Genomic DNA, 16,769 nt, shown 5'->3' with positions numbered 1-16,769 from the left:
GTACATACTTTCTGGGTGTATTGGGTGCATGGGGTACATACTTACTGGGTGCATGGGGTACATACTTACTGGGTGCATGGGGTACATACTTACTGGGTGCATGGGGTACATACTGGGTGCATGGGGTACGTACTTACTGGGTGCATGGGGTACATACTCGGTACATGGGGTACATACTTACTGGGTGCATGGGGTACATACTTACTGGGTGCATGGGATACATACTTACTGGGTGCATGGGGTATATACTTACTGGGTGCATGGGGTACATACTGGGTACATGGGGTACATACTTACTGGGTGCATGGGGTACATACTGGGTGCATGGGGTACATACTTACTGGGTGCATGGGGTACATACTGGGTGCATGGGGTACATACTTACTGGGTGCATGGGGTACATACTTACTGGGTGCATGGGGTACATACTGGGTGCATGGGGTACATACTTACTGGGTGCATGGGGTACATAGTGGGTGCATAGGGATGTTATACTTAATGAGTGCATGTAATGCATATTGGGTGGGTGAATGGGGGTACATATTCAACGGGTCCATGGTAAGAAATATTTAGCAGGTGGGTGCATATTTAGTGGTGCGTGAGTGGACATATTTATTGGGTGCATGGGATGACATATTTAGTGGGTGCACGCAGGTACATACTTTGTAGGTGCATGGGGTACATATTTAGTTGGGGGTGCATATTCAGTGCATGGGGGTGCATAAGGTTTCATATTTAGTGGGTGCACAGGATAACAGATTTATGATTATTAACACATGCTTATTAAGCACCCACATATTCTGCAGTTCTGTACAGTAAATGGGAGCGTGCACCAAACCTAGCGCTTTTATCAGGATATAATTAGTGGTGGCAGGGGGTACACATTTAGTGGGTGCGTGGGGGTTATATTTAGTTGGATCATATGTGATCTATCACGTTTATTGAGTGCAAAGGATTATTTAGACCAATCTAGCCAGCATTCTCTAGCTCTGTACAACGGCCTAGCCATGCGGAATATATAAATGGTAAGTGAAATGTATGTTAATACGATTTAATGACTGAAAATATCACTTCCCCAGATTTCCGTCTGCAGTAGAATTTAGCGGCTGTTTGCTGAAACCGGACCCCCCCCAGGTGCAGCGGTGCTTCTGGGAGTATAAATAGCCGTGGGTGTCCCGTGGGTTCCCTGGCTGCAATGAGAATTACAGGGGTCAGACTTTAGTATGTTATAGAATGGCCTATTCCTAGCAACTTTTCAGTTGGTCTTTTTATTTCCTATAGTTTTTGAAATTATTTGCCTTAGTTTTGTGGCTCTCAAAAGGGGGTCACTGACCCCGGCAACCAAAACCCGACTGCTCAGCAAGGCTATAATGTTATTGATATTGTTACTTTTTATTACTTATCTTTCTATCTAGGCCCTTCTCCTTTCATATTCCTGTCTCTCTTTTAAACCACTGCCTGGTTGCTAGGTTAAATTGGACCCCAGCAACCAGATAACTGCTGAAAACCCAAACTGGAGAGCCGCTAAACAGAAAGCTAAATACAGGTATGGGATCCCTTATCCGGAAACCCATTATCCAGAAAGCTCCGAATTACGGAAAGCCCTTCTCCCATAGACTCCATTTTAATCAAATAATTCAGAATTTTAAAACTGATTATCTTTTTCTCTGTAACAATAAAACAGTACCTGTACTTGATCCCAACTAAGATATAATTACCCCTTATTGGGGCAGAACAGCCCTATTGGGTTTATTTAATGGTTAAATGATTCCCTTTTCTCTGTAATAATAAAACAGTACCTGTACTTGATCCCAACTAAGATATAATTACCCCTTATTGGGGCAGAACAGCCCTATTGGGTTTATTTAATGGTTAAATGATTCCCTTTTCTCTGTAATAATAAAACAGTACCTGTACTTGATCCCAACTAAGATATAATTACCCCTTATTGGGGCAGAACAGCCCTATTGGGTTTATTTAATGGTTAAATGATTCCCTTTTCCCTGTAATAATAAAACAGTACCTTGTACTTGATCCCAACTAAGATATAATTACCCCTTATTGGGGGCAGAACAGCCCTATTGGGTTTATTTAATGGTTAAATGATTCCCTTTTCTCTGTAATAATAAAACAGTACCTGTACTTGATCCCAACTAAGATATAATTACCCCTTATTGGGGGCAGAACAGCCCTATTGGGTTTATTTAATGGTTAAATGATTCCCTTTTCTCTGTAATAATAAAACAGTACCTGTACTTGATCCCAACTAAGATATAATTACCCCTTATTGGGGCAGAACAGCCCTATTGGGTTTATTTCATGGTTAAATGATTCCCTTTTCTCTGTAATAATAAAACAGTACCTGTACTTGATCCCAACTAAGATATAAATAATCCTTATTGGATGCAAAACTATCCTATTGAGTTTAATTAATGTTTAATTGATTTTTTAGTAGACTTAAGGTGTGGAGATCCAAATTACAGAAAGACCCCTTATCCGGAATACCCTTGGTCCCGAGTATTCTGGATAATGGGTCCTATACCTGTAACTCAAAGCTAAATCATTTTTTACATAATAAAAAATGAAGACCAATTGCAAAGTGCATATAACAACCCCCAATACCTTTCTATTTTAGTTTCATTGGGTATGTGCAAAGGAATTCATTGTAGAAAGTGGCTTATTTCTCTTGTAGCAGTGGCCAAAGTAGGAAAAACAGCAAGGATTCTGGGAGTACCCAGAATGCTGAGTGTCCCAATCAGCAGCCCTATAATAACTGCCATATCCGTATGTAGAGTCACCTCTTCCTATTCTGGATTCCGTTAGAATTTGCGTAGGAAATCGTATTTGTATAATTTGAAGAAATAGCTCTAAATGGGAAATGAAACAAACAGGAACTGTCATTTAGATTAAAAAACAATAGTGATAATTCAGCGCTCCGCCCGTTGCAGTTTGCTCGTTATCTTGATGAGAATTGAAGTTGCATAATGTATTTCACGTGCAATTAATGTGTTAACCCTTCTCTTCTGGGTTTCCCTTCATGTATCACCAAGTGGAATTTCCTCTTCTGTGCATTTAATAAGCTTCAGGCTCATGTCCCTTCTGGGCCTTCTAATCTCTATGGGGAACAGAGGGATAATAGGAATTCCTATCACAAATATGGTTCATATTAGTGTGATAAGTATATGGATTTATACAAACATTACCAATAAAACACTGGCCTTTATATATATATATATATATATATATATATATAGACAGACTGATAAATTGGATATTAGCAGTCACTGAGGGGTTCTGTGCCCATATAAAGGCACAAGGCTACAGGCTGAGTTATACAGGGAACTCTGAGTATCACTCATGTATTATAAGGGATAATGTACCCCCTACTGTAAATGATAAGGATATTAGCAGTCACTGAGGGGTTCTGTGCCCATATAAAGGCACAAGGCTGCAGGCTGAGTTATACAGGGAACTCTGAGTATCACTCATGTATTATAAGGGATAATGTACCCCCTACTGTAAATGATAAGGATATTAGCAGTCACTGAGGGGTTCTGTGCCCATATAAAGTCACAAGGCTGCAGGCTGAGTTATACAGGGAACTCTGAGTATCACTCATGTATTATAAGGGATAATGTACCCCCTACTGTAAATGATAAGGATATTAGCAGTCACTGAGGGGTTCTGTGCCCCCCATATAAAGGCACAAGGCTGCAGGCTGAGTTATACAGGGAACTCTGAGTATCACTCATGTATTATAAGGGATAATGTACCCCCTACTGTAAATGATAAGGATATTAGCAGTCACTGAGGGGTTCTGTGCCCATATAAAGGCACAAGGCTGCAGGCTGACATCACACAATGACATCATGTGGCCGGAGTGTTACATCACTGCTTTGGATCTGTCGTTAGGCTGATGATGGTTATTGTTTCAGATCTCCATGTGAGTATTATGCAGACAGGCGATTTTGTCATTTTTTCCACATAGAAATCAGACACCTCACTTCAGTCATTTTGGGGGTTTCCCTATTCGGAAATGTCTGTGGTTTGGTGCCTGTTGTGAGTCAGAACTAAAGAACCCTGCTTGAAATTGGTGCAAAAGGACTGTACCGTAACGGCATCTCTGTTTATCGGCCCAAACTCTTCTGCGTTCTGAAACTGCACGTGGTATTCGTTAGCACTGGGTGTATTCTATCCGGGGGCGGATGTATAGAGTCCCATCCAGCCCAGCATGGGGGTTAAAGGGGATATAAACCCTGCTGCACAGCGCGGCTCAACCAAACTTTACTCAGTTGTTGCTGGACTACAAATCCCAGAATAATTTAATATATAATGAAGGGTGAGGCATGCTGGGAGCTGTAGTCCAGCAACATCAGGGCTGTATTCTTAAAGCAATATTGCACAATAAAACTTTTCCCCAAATCCCCACAGCCAGCGACTGCTTTAAAATGCATAAAATCCTCCAATGAGAATCCCAGCTGATCTGTATAAATCCGGCTCCATGTTCTCTGTTCCTGCAATTGGAGTTGGGAGCATTAAACCCAGTTTCCCAGCACTGAACAAGTCTGCCCTTATCCCCATGTCTGATTCCTGTGCCATATAATGAGGGGAAAATGCCATCATTATCTCTATATGTAAGGTACCAGCAAGGGGCCTGACACAGTGCTGGGAATCAGCATTCTCATTGGTCACTTCTTCTGCATTTATAATGAAGTTTTTATCAGTAGAATTCTCATTGGTGAGTTTTCTTGTATTTATAATTATTATTTGGATGCGTGTATCCCTTTAAGTGTCACAGTGCATTTAAAGGAACAGGCCGACCTATGTCACGGGAGGATGTGACCTCTCCTTTTATGTGTCAGTCCTTTGGCAGTTATGAGAGTGGGTGGGGGCTGGTTACCCCCCAGGTCAACTGACGCTGACCCTAATCCCAAATGTTGGGCAATTATCTCCCCCCCTTCCCTGTGCCCCTGTGGGACCCATCTGGGATCTGGCACATACAGATGCCTTTCCCTCTCTTTGTCAATATCAGTGTAAAGTTCATGGGTCTGAGGGCCCCATTGCAAAACTCTGGCTGACTGCACCATTAACCTCCTCACTGCTGGGTCTGTCACTCATCATAGGAAGATGCCTGGGGCTGAGCATATTACCTGTCTGTCATTAATACCCCCCCCCCCCCAATGTGGTGTAAATAATACCTACCTCTCTGTGTGGCTATTGGTATTCCTTTGGGCACTCGCACTGCCTTCTGATCTTGTATTTACTCTTTTTATTTCAAAAGTGGTTTCTGCGGTGTTTTGAATATTTTTAAAGGGGAAGTAACCCACCTTTAGCTGATTTAAGTAGTGGGCATGCCATTTCTTCTTTCTTGTGCTTTTTATGATAAGGATAAATAGGAGATTTGAGGACTGAAGGTGCCCATAGAGAGACAGATTTAGTGGAAGAATTGGCTACAGACTGGTCTTGCCTAGTGAAGCCTTAAGTTCTGATTGGCTACAGACTGGTCTTGCCTTGTGAAGCCTTAAGTTCTGATTGGCTACAGACTGGTCTTGCCTTGTGAAGCTTTAAGTTCTGATTGGCTACCGACTGGTCTTGCCTTGTGAAGCCTTAAGTTCTGATTGGCTACTGACTGCTCTTGCCTTGTGAAGCCTTAAGTTCTTATTGGCTACCGACTGCTCTTGCCTTGTGAAGCCTTAAGTTCCAATTGGCTACCGACTGCTCTTGCCTTGTGAAGCTTTAAGTTCTGATTGGCTACCGACTGCTCTTGCCTTGTGAAGCCTTAAGTTCTGATTGGCTACCGACTGCTCTTGCCTTGTGAAGCCTTAAGTTCCAATTGGCTACCGACTGCTCTTGCCTTGTGAAGCCTTAAGTTCTTATTGGCTACCGACTGCTCTTGCCTTGTGAAGCCTTAAGTTCTGATTGGCTACAGACTGGTCTTGCCTTGTGAAGCCTTAAGTTCTGATTGGCTACAGACTGGTCTTGCCTTGTGAAGCCTTAAGTTCTGATTGGCTACCGACTGCTCTTGCCTTGTGAAGCCTTAAGTTCTTATTGGCTACCGACTGCTCTTGCCTTGTGAAGCCTTAAGTTCGGATTGGCTACAGACTGGTCTTGCCTTGTGAAGCCTTAAGTTCGGATTGGCTACAGACTGGTCTTGCCTTGTGAAGCCTTAAGTTCCAATTGGCTACCGACTGCTCTTGCCTTGTGAAGCCTTAAGTTCTTATTGGCTACCGACTGCTCTTGCCTTGTGAAGCCTTAAGTTCTTATTGGCTACCGACTGCTCTTGCCTTGTGAAGCCTTAAGTTCTGATTGGCTACAGACTGGTCTTGCCTTGTGAAGCCTTAAGTTCTGATTGGCTACAGACTGGTCTTGCCTTGTGAAGCCTTAAGTTCTGATTGGCTACAGACTGGTCTTGCCTTGTGAAGCCTTAAGTTCTGATTGGCTACCGACTGCTCTTGCCTTGTGAAGCCTTAAGTTCTGATTGGCTACAAACTGGTCTTGCCTTGTGAAGCCTTAAGTTCTGATTGGCTACAGACTGGTCTTGCCTTGTGAAGCTTTAAGTTCTTATTGGCTACCGACTGCTCTTGCCTTGTGAAGCCTTAAGTTCTGATTGGCTACAGACTGGTCTTGCCTTGTGAAGCCTTAAGGTGGCCATACACGCTAATATCCGCTCACTTTGTGAGGTCACCAAGCGAGCGGATCCCCACGTACGGGTGGGCGATATTGGGCTAATTCGGTCGTTTGGCCCTGGGGCCAAACAATCGAATTAGAACAACAGGTATAGGTGCCCGACTAATCGGTCTAAGGGACCATGTATGGCCCCCTTTACTTTCTGATTGGCTGCAGCCTAGTCTTGCCTTGTGAAGCCTTACGTTCTGATTGGCTGCAGACTGGTCTAGCCTTGTTATGTAATCTGCCCCTGTTTGGGCCTTGCGGTGTATACCCAGATGACCATATTGATTCATTACTGTAAAAACTAACCAAGTCTTTATATATATATATATATATATAGTAATAGAGAGTGTAAGTTATGGACAGTTATACTATGCAGGTTATATATTCATTTTTAAAAATTACCCTAGTTATAGCCTGATGTCGGCCTGTATGCACTGGTCTAATCTGGCAGGATAAGGGTTATTGGGCTTGGATTTTGGGTGAAAGGTACAGCGCTGGCCTTTTCCTTTGCACAGTATATGGCCCAGCACAGTCTGTAGGGTGGCAGGTTCCTGAGATCAGTTCCGCCCAGTTCCAGTTCCTCTGCTCGTATAAAAAGATGCTGCTCCGCCGCAAGTCACTCCGAGGGTTAATAGTTAACCTATGTAAAAATAAGAATCGATAACCGAATTCTTGCAAAAAGTACAACAATGAAAGTTATATCGCCTCCCTCTGTGGCACTCCCAGCACACTGACACCTTGCTGGATTGCACCATGACTGAACCCCTTCTGCCCTGTGTGGAGCATTCCTGCTGCTGACTGAATCCCCTCGCCCATTCCCATATTGTCCCCGGAGAGACTGCGCCGAGAGACTACATGTGTGTGCAAGCGAGTGAGTGGGGAACTAATTAGGGCACCTTGTTAAAGGGATACTGGCATAGTTATGGTTAGAATAGTATTATATATTTATATGTTCATACATTCACACCAGTGCCTGTGCAGTGAAAGTTTGTAATTTAAATTCTTTATATTGGTTTCATCAGAAAGTAAATAACATACTTGTCTATTTGGTGTATCCATAAGAGGCGACTGTAGCAAACACAGCTGAATGCCTGTGAAGTTCCACATCTACTGGGAGTTGTAGTTTATCCTTCAGTCTTTCAGCTAATGTACATGGAATTGGCCCTCCAATTGGAACTGTATTTATGTGCCGTGTGTTCTAGGTTCTTATACATGTAGTTGGCACTGTGTTTATGCTGACTTGTTCTGGGGTATTATACATGGAATTGGCACTGTATTTATCCTGCCGTGGGTTCTGGGGTATTATACATGGAATTGGCACTGTATTTATCCTGCCGTGGGTTCTGGGGTATTATACATGGAATTGGCACTGTATTTATCCCGCTGTGGGTTCTGGGGTATTATACATGGAATTGGCACTGTATTTATCCCGCTGTGGGTTCTGGGGTATTATACATGGAATTGGCACTGTATTTATCCTGCTGTGGGTTCTGGGGTATTATACATGGAATGGCACTGTATTATCCCGCTGTGGGTTCTGGGTATACATGGAATTGCACTGTATTTATCCCGCTGTGGGTTCTGGGGTATTATACATGGAATTGGCACTGTATTTATCCTGCCGTGGGTTCTGGGGTATTATACATGGAATTGGCACTGTATTTATCCCGCTGTGGGTTCTGGGGTATTATACATGGAATTGGCACTGTATTTATCCCGCTGTGGGTTCTGGGGTATTATACATGGAATTGGCACTGTATTTATCCTGCTGTGGGTTCTGGGGTATTATACATGGAATTGGCACTGTATTTATCCCGCTGTGGGTTCTGGGGTATTATACATGGAATTGGCACTGTATTTATCCCGCTGTGGGTTCTGGGGTATTCTACATGGAATTGGCACTGTATTTATCCTGCTGTGTGTTCTGGGGTATTATACATGGAATTGGCACTGTATTTATCCTGCTGTGGGTTCTGGGGTATTATACGTGGAATTGGCACTGTATTTATCCCGCTGTGTGTTCTGGGGTATTATACATGGAATTGGCACTGTATTTATCCTGCTGTGAGTTCTGGGGTATTATACATGGAATTGGCACTGTATTTATCCCGCCGTGGGTTCTGGGGTATTATACGTGGAATTGGCACTGTATTTATCCTGCTGTGAGTTCTGGGGTATTATACATGGAATTGGCACTGTATTTATCCTGCTGTGGGTTCTGGGGTATTATACGTGGAATTGGCACTGTATTTATCCTGCTGTGGGTTCTGGGGTATTATACGTGGAATTGGCACTGTATTTATCCTGCTGTGGGTTCTGGGGTATTATACATGGAATTGGCACTGTATTTATCCCGCTGTGTGTTCTGGGGTATTATACATGGAATTGGCACTGTATTTATCCTGCTGTGAGTTCTGGGGTATTATACATGGAATTGGCACTGTATTTATCCTGCTGTGGGTTCTGGGGTATTATACATGGAATTGGCACTGTATTTATCCTGCTGTGTGTTCTGGGGTATTATACATGGAATTGGCACTGTATTTATCCCGCTGTGTGTTCTGGGGTATTATACATGGAATTGGCACTGTATTTATCCCGCTGTGTGTTCTGGGGTATTATACATGGAATTGGCACTGTATTTATCCCGCTGTGTGTTCTGGGGTATTATACATGGAATTGGCACTGTATTTATCCTGCTGTGGGTTCTGGGGTATTATACATGGAATTGGCACTGTATTTATCCTGCTGTGTGTTCTGGGGTATTATACATGGAATTGGCACTGTATTTATCCCGCTGTGTGTTCTGGGGTATTATACATGGAATTGGCACTGTATTTATCCTGCTGTGGGTTCTGGGGTATTATACATGGAATTGGCACTGTATTTATCCTGCTGTGAGTTCTGGGGTATTATACATGGAATTGGCACTGTATTTATCCCGCTGTGTGTTCTGGGGTATTATACATGGAATTGGCACTGTATTTATCCTGCTGTGGGTTCTGGGGTATTATACATGGAATTGGCACTGTATTTATCCTGCTGTGGGTTCTGGGGTATTATACATGGAATTGGCACCGTGTTTTGATCTCTTTGATAGGGAGAATTTTAGTCTGTGATACTAATTTACCAAAACAAAGGGCACCGTTATACTAAAACCTGTAGGTTGTTAGTAGGTTAATTAAAAAAAAAATGTTTTTAACATTGCTTTGTACTGCACTGAGAGGTGGGACTTCCTCATTGCACTGGGAGCACAAATCATAGACGGTGCATACAGAAAGCCCCATCTACTCAGGGGAGGTGTTACCTCAGTGGTTGGCTTGATTGTTTGAAGTTCAGTTCCGCCCTCCCATCCCAGGAACAGCCCCCTAAGTTTGCTCATAGCCTGTACAGAGAGATACCATAAAACTATGGCACATAGGGATTCCCCTGTACTAAGCACAATTCAGCAGGAACAGCCCCCTAAGTTTGCTCATAGCCTGTACAGAGAGATACCATAAAACTATGGCACATAGGGATTCCCCTGTACTAAGCACAATTCAGCAGGAACAGCCCCCTAAGTTTGCTCATAGCCTGTACAGAGAGATACCATAAAACTATGGCACATAGGGATTCCCCTGTACTAAGCACAATTCAGCAGGAACAGCCCCCTAAGTTTGCTCATAGCCTGTACAGAGAGATACCATAAAACTATGGCACATAGGGATTCCCCTGTACTAAGCACAATTCAGCAGGAACAGCCCCCTAAGTTTGCTCATAGCCTGTACAGAGAGATACCATAAAACTATGGCACATAGGGATTCCCCTGTACTAAGCACAATTCAGCAGGAACAGCCCCCTAAGTTTGCTCATAGCCTGTACAGAGAGATACCATAAAACTATGGCACATAGGGATTCCCCTGTACTAAGCACAATTCAGCAGGAACAGCCCCCTAAGTTTGCTCATAGCCTGTACAGAGAGATACCATAAAACTATGGCACATAGGGATTCCCCTGTACTAAGCACAATTCAGCAGGAACAGCCCCCTAAGTTTGCTCATAGCCTGTACAGAGAGATACCATAAAACTATGGCACATAGGGATTCCCCTGTACTAAGCACAATTCAGCAGGAACAGCCCCTAAGTTTGCTCATAGCCTGTACAGAGAGATACCATAAAACTATGGCAGCATAGGGATTCCCCTGTACTAAGCACTATTCAGCAGGAACAGCCCCCTAAGTTTGCTCATAGCCTGTACAGAGAGATACCATAAAACTATGGCACATAGGGATTCCCCTGTACCAAGCACTATTCAGCAGGAACAGCCCCCTAAGTTTGCTCATAGCCTGTACAGAGAGATACCATAAAACTATGGCACATAGGGATTCCCCTGTACTAAGCACAATTCAGCAGGAACAGCCCTCTAAGTTTGCTCATAAATTGTACAGAGTAAGGACTGATGGGGGGGGGGGGTCAGTCAGTGAGTTGAGGCTATTGTTTCTGATATACAGGGGACACAGCAGGGTGATCCTAATGTACTTTGCATTTTCACACTTGGGGGGGGGGGGGGGAATACACATCTATTTCCTCCCAGGCCCCACAGTAAGCTCAGTTGGTTGGGGGAGGAGCAGCGATGGTGTCTCAGGGAATGTTTGTAAGTATTTGTAAGTCCCAGGTCGGTATCATTCAGGGAGGAACAGCAGCAAATTAACGCTACTTTCTGCCTCTTTCTCACAGTTTATTGCCCGTACCCCTTACTCCGTCGCTCCGCTTTCCTGCGCTGAGCCCGTCCGCCCTGCTGTACGTATGACCGGGAGCCAGACCCTGCTGCCGTACTTTGCGGTCCAGTTCAACAAGATGGGCTCATTCAAGCGACCCAGGCCGCGCTTCATGAGTTCCCCTGCTCTCAGCGACTTGCCCCGGTTCTACGCCGGTCGCCAGCCGTTACAGCTGAACTCCAGCGCCATGTGGAACAGGTACCGAACCCAATCTACACCTTTATGCGACTCTCTGCAATGTAGAAATCCGTATTGTCTGTCCCTGATTCGGAATCGATTCTTTAGAGATAGGCAGGCACTCCGGAGTTCCAATAGAGTTGAATTGCAGCTCAGGTATTGAGTAAAATCATAGTAATTTTATTGATAAGTACACATATGTGCTAAGAAGCCTTATGCGTTTCGTACCTTTCTTGGTACTTAAGGTCCCCATACACGGGCCGATTATAGCTGCCAATATGGGTCCCTTGGACCGATTTGGCAGCTTATCGGCCCATGTAGGGGCAGAACCGAGGGGCCTGGCCGACCGATATCTGGCCTGGAATTGGCCAGATATCGATCGGCCAGGTTAGAAAATCCAGTCGGATCAGGGTCCGCATCGGCTCGTTGTTGCGGTCCCCGAACCGACTGCCCCAAACTATCGAATTCACCTACATTCCCCCCGATATTGCCCACCCGTAGGTGGGGATATCGGGTGAAGATCCGCTTGCTTGGCGACATCGCCAAGTGTATGGGGACCTTAAATCATAGGCCTATGATTAAGTACCAAGAAAGGTATGAAACGCGTAAGGCTTCTTAGCATATATGTGTACTTATCAATAAAATTACTATGATTTTACTCAATACCTGAGCTGCAATTCAACTAGTGAATTCCTAGTTGGCTCCCCAATGCTGAGGGTCTGGGGCACCTGGACCATCCATTTACAATGGGTAAGCAACTCTCTACTTGTTTTGCTTAGCACTTTATACCTTTTGTAAATGTCCCTGATTCGGGCCAAGGTTCCCTCTAACGTTTTGGGCTCAAAAAGATCAAGGCAACCTGCTGTATTAGTTATAAAATAACCCCTGCAGCTCTCGAGGGGGCATTTACAATGTGCAGGGCACTAGTCCTAATCAGTTCCTCAAGGTTTGTGGCCCCTATAGTTAAACCAGTGGCCCCGTGATGTCTCCGCAGTAAGCATGGCTGACTATGCCTGTCTTGGGGGGGGTTTATTTACAACGCTAAGTGATCTGATTTTGTAACCTTGTTTTTATTTGCCTCTCGTTGACTTCAGAGCACACAGGCTAATCCCACCCAGCATTGTGGCACCAAATGCCCTGAAAGTAACCTTATCTCATAGGATTAAGATAGGATTTTACCAATAAATAACGTCTTTTTTTAGCCCAAAATACAGACAGAGCCGACATGTGTTAATCTGCTGATACCGACTACTGAATGACGGCTCTTTACAATACAAAAAAAGGCAGAATCAGTGCATTTAATGTGAAGATTGTTGTTAAAAAAGGGGAACTCCGCCCAAAAATAAACCCACATTTTTGCCTAATGAAAGAAAACAGAAGTCTGAACAACTTCCCAATATACATTTATGACATAATTTCAATGGTTTTAAAAAGTAAATGTCAATGGCTATGAAAGCAGCGTCTGTCTGTTTATATTCTCTGCACTGCTGGTTCTGATTCCTGAAGCAATGTAGTAGAATCCAGCTGAATCACAGAACGGACTTCTGCTGCATTGTTTCAAGAGTTCCAACCAGGCAACAGAAAGGGGCAAATACTGCCCCAGGGGCCAGAGGAAAGCATTCTATGGTCCCAGCATGGAAAAAGTTCCTGGGGGTGCAAATAAGAGCTATAATTGGCTATATAAAGCCCAGTGTAAAGCCTTCTATAGGTTGCCAGTCCCCATAGGGGCTACCAAATAGCCAATTATAGCTCTTATTTGCTCCCAGCATGGAAAAAGTTCTTGGGGCTGCAAATAAGAGCTATAATTGGCTATATAAATCCCAGCGTAAAGCCAAACAGAGCCTTCTATAGGCTGCCAGTCCCCATAGGGGCCACCAAATAGCCAATTATAGCTCTTATTTGCACCCCCAGGAACTTTTTCCATGCTTGTGTTGCTCCCCAACACTTCTTCCATTTGAATGTGCCTTGTTGGTATGAAAGTTTGGGGACCCCTGGGCTAGGGTCTGTAGTCAGTATCCGGTGCTTTCCCACAGTCGCAGCTTGGTGGGTGTCTCTGCTCTCTCTGTACGTGGGGCTTTGATGTAGGAGCTGGGATGCGACAAGCTGAATAAGCAGAGGTTTTCTCTCCCCGCAGCGTGCAGACGGCGGTTATAAACGTGTTCAGAGGAGGGGGCCTGCAAGTCAACGAACTCTACACTCTGAACGAGAACATCAGGTTAGTGTATGCGCGCTCCAACCAGCAGCCTGCTGCATTCCGACCACAATCCAACACACAGGTGTCCCTTCTCACACCCCCCTGCGAAGGCACCCACCCAACTGCTACATAATGGTCCTACTTACTCGCCTTGTGCCTGTGGCTTGTAACTGGGGTGCCGCACCCCATGGCCAGTGCCCATTCATCACCTTGCCCATCACCTTGCCCAGGCACAAACATATTGGAATTGTGCAACATGAGGATATGTGGGAGGTGGTGGCGGGGACCCAAGATTTGTTTTTAACCAGGCAAAAGGTGGCCATACACGGGCCAATTCTAGCTGCCGATATGGGTCCCTTAGACTGATTCGGCAGCTTATCGGCCCATGTAGGGGCACTAATGACGGGCCTGAAATCGGGCAGATATCGATCGGGCAGGTTAAAAAATGTAATCGGATCAGGGACCACATCGGCTCGTTGATGCATTCCCCGAACCGACTGTGCCTATTACTTGCTTTCTAATTCGATCCGACCGAATTATCCTAAATTCACCCTATATCGGCCACCCGTAGGTGGGGGATATCGGGAGAAGATCCGCTCACTTTGCGACCTCGCCAAGCGAGCGGATCTTAACGTGTATGGGCACCTTAACTCCTGCAACATTTTGACCTGGCTGAGTCAGGGAACGGCGATTCACAATTCAAAAACATACAGGAATGTTAAAGGAGAACTAACCCTCCCCTATACAGTCCCCATAGAGCTCCATGCCCTCTCTCCAGCCATATTGGTGGCACCTTAAGAAACCCAAGGGATCCTTGCCTGTATATGCAGAGCTGTGTAGCAGGGTTGCATCACATTTGTATGTATGTATATCTTTATTTATAAAGATCTGGGTAGGAGAATGCCTACTGGAAGCTGTACCTGGATTTAGGTCCCTCTTTAATAGGATTTTGATTAAACCACCCACATGTGCAGGGCCACCATCAGGAATCACAGGGCCCCATACTACTAAATTAGCAAGTGCCCCTCATCCTTAGAGGGCTTGAATTGTTAATCCTTGGTCATGTAAGTGGGGGACCTTAGAAACATATAGAATGGGTCTACATGGTCCCCATTATGCTTTAACTTTACCCACACTGACCCAGACCCTACCCACTGTCCCACAAACCTCCAACTCCTCTGTGGGTTCTGGCCAATGCCAGAGGGGCTGCTGTAAGATAGACAGTCACTATTTATGGGCCAATGGAGGGGCTATTTGGGCCTCTGGTTCACAGGCCTGCCTGGGGGCCCCCATTGCCATGGGTCCCCTGACTGCAGTACCCCGGGGAGGGGGTGCTAGGCACATACCTCTTTCACCTACCACTAGTCCTGGCCCATATCCCCCTCATCGCCCGCATTACCTCCCTCCTCCCGTCTTCAATGCGGCTGTGCGCACTCCTTCACGCATGGCTGACTGGGTTGCCCTGATACTGCATTACCCCCCCCCCCCCATAGGGGTACTGTATAGGTGTGTCTGGGGTAGAATAGATTGTAAGCTCCACAGGGACTGATGGGCAGGACTAAACCATCTCTCTTTTCTTTTCCTGTGTTTCAGGCACTTGCTGAAAAGTGATCTGGGGCCATTTATTACAGATTACTTTCAGGTAAATAGAATAATTATGTTTTATACTTCCGTGCAGACTCGCCGCTGCAGTTGCACCCTGTAATTTCCCCGGCGGAACAGGCTTGTGCCGTCGCTCTCAGCCATTATGAATCATCAGACTGTGTAACTGCTAGTTGGCTCTTAACTGCCGATTTGCCTAATTGCACCGTGGGCCTGTTTATTTGCCCCTCAAGCATCTTTAAAGGGGAGATAACAATTATTTGCTTACAAATTATGCAGCCAACTTGGATTCTAGCCGCTCAGTTGTTTGCATTGAGAAAGAGGGAACCTAGCAAGTGAATTCATTTCCTTTCCCCCCCAGCCGAAGGGTTAATTCTGATTAACGCCCCCTTTTGTCTGTTTGCAGAACCAGCTGCTGGCTAAAGGTCTGACCTACATGGAAGAGAAAGTGAAGCTGTATGAAGGTGAGAGCGGTTTGGGGCAGGAAGATTTCTGCTTATTTTTGGTAACAAAGCTGCAGCCACAAAATAAGTCAGAACTCTGCTGCAAAACTGATGGGAGGGGGGGGTCACCTACAGCCAGAAAGCAGCGTTACGCTGCAAAGTGGAGTTCTGCAGAAGCAGGCGTGTCTATGGATGGCTTAGTTCCCCTTTAGAATAATAAAGCCTTTTTGTACCAAGGACTCATTTGCTTATCAAAGGCAGCACTCGGGTTATAGGAGACTGCACACATGACTGGCATAGACATTACATCATGATCAACTTTCCAATATAAATTCATTAAATGGTTCCTGAAATTGCTATTTTTCTGCCTGCACTTCTGGTTCTGACTCTTGAAACGGCATAGTAGAAGCCGGCTGATTTCTGCTACATTGTTTCTGGAGTCAGAACCAAAGAACAGGAATGGATAACACTGCTTTCAACAGCCTTTGCATTAATAAATGACCTTGAAATTGTTGGATATTCTTTGTAATGTCTGTATATTGGGAATTTGCCCAGAATCACATTTTCTTTTATTGGGCAAAAAGCTAAAAAAGTCACTTACGTTGCAATTGTTTCTTTATATTTAAGGTGAAAACCGCATTGCGATCCTGTCTGAGCTGTGGGATCACTTCTTCACGGAGATCCTGCCCACGTTACAGGCCATATTTTACCCCGTTCAGGTGAGTTATTATGGAACCAGGCAACAGGAAGGGCAGAAATGGGAATCATGGGAAAGTTTAACCCTTCTTTCACTACCCATGCCTTTCAGTTCTGAACTTTCACTTATAGCCCCCCATGTAAACACACTGTGCAGGAAAATGGCCCCTAAGCTGGACCAGAGCAATCTTTTGGGGGGCTGTTTTGGGTTCTTTGAGTACTGTGTTT

At 44.8% G+C, this 16,769-nt stretch overlaps 1 protein-coding gene and 1 long non-coding RNA gene across 5 annotated transcripts in view; one reads left to right on the top strand and one right to left on the bottom strand.

The window, feature by feature from the left end:
- Positions 1–16,769, top strand: part of prr5l (proline rich 5 like) — a 32,986-nt gene that overhangs the window by 8,585 nt on the left and 7,632 nt on the right. For 2 of the 4 annotated variants that reach the window (XM_031900434.1, XM_004913347.4), the window contains exons 2-6: positions 11,389–11,627; positions 13,741–13,821; positions 15,394–15,442; positions 15,809–15,866; positions 16,473–16,564. In XM_031900434.1, coding sequence (XP_031756294.1) covers positions 11,458–11,627; positions 13,741–13,821; positions 15,394–15,442; positions 15,809–15,866; positions 16,473–16,564 — 450 coding nt within the window. In that variant the 5' untranslated portion in view covers positions 11,389–11,457. Of the gene's footprint in view, positions 1–7,305; positions 7,544–11,198; positions 11,306–11,388; positions 11,628–13,740; positions 13,822–15,393; positions 15,443–15,808; positions 15,867–16,472; positions 16,565–16,769 lie in introns of those variants that run through there. The other 2 variants (XM_004913348.4, XM_002937287.5) reach the window with 2 other exon arrangements.
- Positions 2,546–16,532, bottom strand: LOC116410242. The gene is made up of 3 exons (XR_004222196.1): positions 16,447–16,532; positions 7,075–7,312; positions 2,546–3,113 (listed from the first exon to the last, which is right to left on the bottom strand). It is a non-coding gene; the product is annotated as an uncharacterized LOC116410242 (long non-coding RNA).

Source organism: Xenopus tropicalis, chromosome 4 (assembly GCF_000004195.4).
Source record: "Xenopus tropicalis strain Nigerian chromosome 4, UCB_Xtro_10.0, whole genome shotgun sequence".
Classification (NCBI taxonomy): domain Eukaryota; kingdom Metazoa; phylum Chordata; class Amphibia; order Anura; family Pipidae; genus Xenopus; species Xenopus tropicalis.
This window is presented reverse-complemented; position numbering and strand designations above follow the sequence as displayed.